Genomic DNA, 6,903 nt, shown 5'->3' with positions numbered 1-6,903 from the left:
ATAAGAAACATTTGTATCATGTAAATTTTTGTTATTAAATGCATACGAATCATGACATTTAATTTTTTTCTTTTCAAATCCCCATAAGGTATTTGAAGACATTTAATTGAATGAAATAATGTGAAATAAACGTAGATAATAAGTGAGAGACCCAAAGTAAGTTTTATTAGGGGTTATTTAGACATCTAAAAATACAAATTTTGCCAAGTCAAACTTAATTATGAATATTGCTTAGTTGGAGCTTAGTCATTGGGTTTTTGTTAAAGAAATTTATCATGATGGGTTTTAGTTAAAAAAAAAAATTGAATTCCAAGGGGTGTACTCATATTTTCAGTTTTAAGAAAAAGAATATTCAGATTGCAGAATGCAAGAGGTGTTTTTTCCGGCTGCTTGGTATGTACAATACAATATAGTTGAAGTTTACAACAGAAGAGAATATTGCATAATGCACAGAGACACTTGCAGGCAGTTAATTTGGTGTGTATGCAAACTACAAGAGCCTTTCAGGAGTCCTCAGCTTCAGCACTGCGAAGCGAAAGCTTACACACATGAATTGTTGGCAACAATTTATAAACACATTAAACAGCATGACAGCGAAAACCAAGAAATACGTTATTCTTTGGAGAATTGAGAACTTGTACTGAGTTTTTATTTATTTATTTATTTATTTTATGTTTTTTCATGTTACATAATAAAATATTATTTAAGGTTCTTTAGATATAAATTCTTGCAACTCATATTTTTTAGATAAAAACCCACATAATTCTAAACATTCAAATAAACCCAAATTTGAAAAAGATTGCTAAGTAGAAAAGTAATTTACCTATTGTTACAAAATATTATTTGTGCCACAATTTTCAAATTAAATCAAAACTCTAGTGGTGGATTCGAAAAATCAAACACCGAATCGAAGTTGAAAAAAACCGAACTAAAACAAACAAACCGAACCGAACGAAAAAGTATTGGTCAGTTTTAGTTTTGGTGATTCAAAAATCGACCCACTCCCCCATTTTTGTCTGCGAATTCAAACTCAAACGCAGTTAACTACTGTTGCTCTCCTCTCATGTGTCTCTTTCTTGTTACGTTAACTTTTTCCGGTGCCTATGGAATTAGTATTTTGTTTTTATTATCAACCAGGTGGGATTAAACATCAAATTTTAGAAGCTTGAGGAATATGCAACGACTAATGAGGGTATGGAAATGGAAGTTACAGGTTCCAACCGACGGGCTGACGGGAAAGAGAGAGAGTTGGTGAGGAAGGAGTTGATGGAGGAACATACAGCGAAGTCATTGCTGACAGCAAAAGCCCATGGAGCATTGCATTTCCCATTTGGTTCAAGGGGAAAGAGAAAAGAGGAAGAAAAACAAAATATTTTAGGACACAGATTTTCTGTTGTGTTTTTTGTTTTAATGACTCCGGTCATCCAACATCGGCATTTATTTTCTAGTTTGACTTGTAAAGATTTTATCCTTGTGGAACCCCAACCTTTTCTCTTGCCTGTGACATTGTAAGAAACTTGAAGCATTTGCCTTGTATTCCCTCGGGAGCTGCTTGGTTGCTTGTCTCTGGTAATTCACTTGTTAATTTCTGCCTTGATTTCAGAAACATATATATATATATATATATATCACTACTTGTATCTGCTTTGGTACAATCGCACCAGTTTTACCGTCGTATTTGTACGTACAAGTATAATTGGGGTGTGTGTTAGCAAATATGAACGTGTATTTCTTGTACATTTGTAAGAACAACCATTGTATCTAGGAAGACAGACAAGGTAACCGATGTCGTATCTGATGTAGGTTACACAATAGTGCTCCTGTTACATGGAGTACTGTTGGTAAGTATTTTCTCTTGATGCGGGCAGAGTTTCGGATAGTGTGTGTATCTTTGTCTCAGTTGTAATGTTATCTCTATTAATTAATGAAATTCTCTTTGTCAATCAAAAGAAGATGAAAAGATTACTTAGTTTTTTAACACACAAAAAAAATTATGGGCAATAATGTAATTTCACATGTCCAAATTTTACTTTTTTATTGAAGCATCACCTATATGTGATGTTAAAATATCTCCAATATTAAAAAAAAACCTCCCACTCCCCCCCCCCACATTCACTAGTAGAAAAAACACTTTGCGCGACGTACGTAAATGCGTCGCGCAAAGCCAAAAGTCGTTGCCTAAGGGTTTGCGCGACGAAGGGTTCGTCGCGCGCTGACCGTCGCGCCAAGGCAGTGACGGTAGGGCTTGCGCGACGAACAATAACATGCGTCGCGCTAAGTACTTTGCGCGACTCACGTATGCGTCGTGCAAAGTACTTAGCGCGACGTGCGTGCGCGTCGTGCAAAGTACTTAGCGTGACGTATGGCTTGCGCGACAAACAATAACATGCGTCGCGCTAAGTACTTTGCGCGACTCACGTATGCGTCGTGCAAAGTACTTAGCGCGACGTGCGTGCGCGTCGTGCAAAGTACTTAGCGCGACGTATGGCTTGCGCGACGAACAATAACATACGTCGCGCAAAATACTTTGCGCAACTCACGTATGCGTCGTGCAAAGTATTTTGCGCGACGTATACGTGAGTCGTGCAAAGTATTTTACGCGACGTATACGTGCGTCGTGCAAAGTACTTAGCGCGACGTGCGCGCGCGTCGTGCAAAGTACTTAGCGCGACATATACGTGTGTCGTGCAAAGTGCTTTGCACGACGCGCACGCACGTCGCGCTAAGTACTTTGCACGACGCATACCATAGGATGCACGTCGCGCAAAACCCTTTTTTTGGTTTGAGTTATTTTTTTTAAATTCTTGATCAATATTATAATTAAATTCTAAAGAATAATTAATTAAACAAAAGTATTTAATTATAAAATATATAAAAATGTGCATACAAGATGTCCAAACCAAAAAAAAACTACAAGTGAACTGGTTTAATACATCAAGCTACTGGGTATCGGCAGGGCGAGATGGGTCTGAGGTCGAAGGTGGAGCAAGATGAGGTACTGGTAGCGAGATTTGGAGGCCAGCCATCTGTATGGCTTGTACAAGTTCTTGCACCCTCCCGACACAGGTCCTCACCTCCTCGTCCTGGGCCTTCATCCGCTCATCCTGGGCCCTCAGCTGCACCTTCATCTGCTCACCCTCGGCCCTCAACTGCGTCACTTCCTCCTTCAATGCATTGACCTCTACTGTTTTCGATCTGGAAGAAGAGGCACCCGTCTCACGAACTCGCGCTTTCCCCATACCTCGAACAACCTTGCCACGACGACGACCAAAGTTCTGATCCAGGACATCAGTCATGATCTGAAAACCTACATCCTCAGGTAGTGTGATGTCCTCGATCGGAGTCTCCGAGGGAAGCTGCGATGTTGCTTCGTGGAGAACATCATCTCTTTTTTCCACCATAGTAGCCTGTAATAATAAAGAAAAAACATATAATGTTTAATAACAAAATATAGATAATATTTGAACGATTCTTACATATAAGAATAATGATAATTACATATACTTACATGAAGTTGCTTAGTGGTCTCATTATTAGGTCGAACGTAAACTTCCTCGAACATGTCGATCTCTGGGAACATAGAACCCTCCTTAAGAAAAAAACATGAAGAAAATTGTATTAATCAATAATAATAAATAAATTGTATAAAATTTCAAAGTTAATTTACTTTTACCTCACGTCGTGCCTCAAGCCTATACGAAAAGGGCTTTGAACCAGAATGGTGGAGAAGTGTCTTTGACTCCCGAGCTTTCTGGCCAGCAATAGATTTTTTCTGTTAAACACACAATATACATGTTAGTGCGACTATTTGAAATAAATTAATAAAAAAGCTTAAAAAAATAACATGTACAATAATAAATTATTATTAAAATATTATGTATATACCACAAATTTTGGGTCCGTAAAATGTTTGCAGAGCCACTTCCAATCCTCTGGCCGGTCCTTCAACTCCATTGGAACATGTAGACGAGCAATCTCCGGATCATTCCATTGCTTAAAAAGCTTGTGAAAATTGTTCTTCCATTGTTTGTATCGGGTTGCTAAGGTCCCCTCTAAGTAGGCCATAGCCTCAGGGGATATGTCCTCAAGATCATAAACGCACTACGAATATGAAAAATAATAAAATAATTGTAACAAATTTAATAATATTAAGATAATATATTTTGGTTTTGAATATTTGTAAACAAAATTTAAAAAATAATAACAGCTAAAATTAAATATACTAACCGACAACCTGTCTCGCACTAATGTCCTCGTCTCCTCGGGAATTTTTGCCCAAGACCCCCGCTGAAAGGGACAATTATCTCGAATAACAACACCACAACTAGTAGCGATGCCGCTATGATGCTGTGAGGTAGCCGCTCCACAATGTCGCGGGTCATACACAATCTTGATCCTGGAGCCGTTCTGCCGTGCGCCCTCTAACTGCTTCAACATTCGATTAGGTCCCCTGGTGGTTTTTTTAGCTGGCCAAAAATACTTAAATGGTGAAAATCGTAAGCTTAAATTTGTAAAAAAAAATTTGACATAACCTCCCCTAATGGTATAGCATTTCCGAAAACCTTATAACAGTAAAATAACAGTAATTCACAACCTGCAACACATTTTCACAATCCAACAAATTTTGACCATCATAAAAATAATAGTTTTAAAATGATCAAAAAAAATTACAACGTAGTGAGAATTAGAAAAAACTACCTGGCTGGGAGGCCTCACCCTCTACTCTGGATGCCGAGGAAGTGTGATCAAAAGGTTCCGGCTCGCGACGGCGCCGGTGAGGCCGCCGTGCACTGACCTGCTCAACCGACACTGATGACGTCAATGAGATAGGCACTTGGGACGCCGTAGCAGCAGGCTCACCAAGGGGTGTAGGCTCATTGGTCACATTGGTCACACTCCGACGACGAGTGATCAAATACGACATCTATACACTTTTTTAACCATAAAAATATAACATTAGAAACTAATCCTTTCTTGCATTTGAAACTAGAAGAAAAAAACAAAGAAAACTGAACAAATAACCCAAGTGTGAAAAAAGCAAAGAAAACTGAACAAAGCATCATTAACCATTGCCGCCAGACCCATACTTCTTGCCAAGAAGTAGGACTTGCAATTTGTCATAGCCAGCAAGCACATTGGCACTTGCATAGTCTAAAATGCAGAATAAAAATTAACAACATAAAATTAATTTTGTGGTTGGATCGTTGCAGCATCTACTTGGCATCAAGTTTCCAAAGGTAATTAATTTTGACTCAACTCCAATATATAGTTTGAAAAACTTGCAGCATCTACTTGGCATCAAGTTTCCAAAGGTAATTAATTTTGCCGACACTAGCTCATCCCATATGATTATACTTACTTTCGATTCCCTTTCTTTAATTAGAAAAACTCTAAACAATTCTAAACAATTCTTTTTCTTTAATTATGCAATTCCCTTTCTACTAGAGCTCATTAATTTTGCCGACACTAGCTCATCCCATATGATTATACTTACTTTCGATTCCCTTTCTTTAATTAGAAAAACTCTAAACAATTCTAAACAATTCCTTTTCTTTAATTATGCAATTCCCTTTCTACTAGAGCTCATTAATTTTGCCGACACTAGCTCATCCCATATGATTATACTTACTTTCGATTCCCTTTCTTTAATTAGAAAAACTCTAAACAATTCTAAACAATTCCTTTTCTTTAATTATGCAATTCCCTTTCGATTCCCTTCCTTTTCATTAATTTTGCCGACACTAGCTCATCCCATATCAATACTATATCAAGATTATTCAAAAAGCAATAATAGCAATAATATCAATACTATATATTAATGCCCATATTCTAAACAAGTGCATGAATCAAGTATTAAAGCTCAAAGTGCATGAGCTTCCAATATGGATCAAAGGATTGAAATCCCATATGTGGAAAACTGGGATTGAACAAAACCCATGTAGTGAAATTTTGTAATAGGGAGGACAGAGTAAGAATTCATGCTTTTAAGGTTCACAGAGATCATTAAATAGCTAAAACCCAGTTCTGGAAATATGAAATGGAAACTGCCCAAAAAACCCAGTTCTGGAAATATGAAATATGCTTTTAAGGTTCACAGAGATCATTACCTGAGACGAAAACTGCCCAAAAATGCGTCGCGCATCTTCCCAGAAACCGGATTTACCGAATTGAGAAAGTTAGTGAAAATATGTGGAGAAAACTGCCCAAATTTTTGAGAAATTTGTTAGGAGGAAAAAAGGGGGAAAGGGAAATTTGTTTGCAGATGAGCGAGAGGGAAATCAGTCAATAAAGCATATAAATCAAACCCATTGGGTTTACTGTTGCATGTTGGCCCTCCATATGATAACATGGACCCTCTTTCTCTTTCTTCATGGAAAAATTCCATATCCAAACCCGTTCTCATCCTACTATACTAGAGCTCATATAACTAGAAAAACTCTAAACAATTTATTTTCTTTAATTATGCATAATTATTATTCAATGTGACCGAAACTTTAATTATGCATAATTAGTATTCAATGTTTCCACTACTGTTTATCCACTCAGAAAATGACTCTTCAAGCTGTGCATTTTATTAAACTTCTTGACCTTTCTCAGATAGTTGTGCATTATATTCCATTTAACCCAGCTAGCTACCCAATTAATTAGCTGGCTTGAACCATAGTTAATTACTAATTAGCTGGCTTCTATATTCTAGAACCCTAGAATGTACCTGCATCTGCAAATTAGCATAATATAATCCTATTTTTTTTACTTTCTGCTACATAGCATAATATATTGACTTTTATTTTTATATATAATTTATTTTCATACCGCGCCAAGAATGTAAGCTCTTTTGAAATAATATAAGATCCCTCTCTCCCCATTAACTTTCAGATTTTTGCGTATAGACTTTTAATTATT

At 37.0% G+C, this 6,903-nt stretch overlaps 1 protein-coding gene across 1 annotated transcript; it reads right to left on the bottom strand.

Annotated features, from left to right (window-relative positions):
* Positions 1-2,859: 2,859 nt before the first annotated feature.
* On the bottom strand, positions 2,860-4,924 carry LOC103407830 (uncharacterized). The gene is made up of 6 exons (XM_029094483.2): positions 4,699-4,924; positions 4,228-4,466; positions 3,886-4,101; positions 3,674-3,772; positions 3,509-3,589; positions 2,860-3,407 (listed from the first exon to the last, which is right to left on the bottom strand). The coding sequence occupies exons 1-6, from the start codon at positions 4,922-4,924 to the stop codon at positions 2,940-2,942; spliced, it is 1,329 nt and encodes a 442-aa protein (XP_028950316.2). The 3' UTR covers positions 2,860-2,939.
* Positions 4,925-6,903: the final 1,979 nt, after the last annotated feature.

Source organism: Malus domestica, chromosome 15 (assembly GCF_042453785.1).
Source record: "Malus domestica chromosome 15, GDT2T_hap1".
Taxonomy (NCBI): Eukaryota; Viridiplantae; Streptophyta; class Magnoliopsida; order Rosales; family Rosaceae; genus Malus; species Malus domestica.
Note: the sequence above shows the minus strand (reverse complement) of the source record. Positions and strands in the feature narration are given on the sequence as shown.

Coding starts and splice junctions, on each gene's coding strand:
- LOC103407830 (XM_029094483.2), bottom strand. CDS start 4,924: ATGTCGTATTTGATCACTCGTCGTCGGAGTGTGACCAATGTGACCAAT. Junction 4,467..4,698: donor GGGTGAGGCCTCCCAGCCAG/GTAGTTTTTTCT, acceptor ATTTTTGGCCAG/CTAAAAAAACCACCAGGGGA. Junction 3,408..3,508: donor AGACCACTAAGCAACTTCAT/GTAAGTATATGT, acceptor TTATTATTACAG/GCTACTATGGTGGAAAAAAG.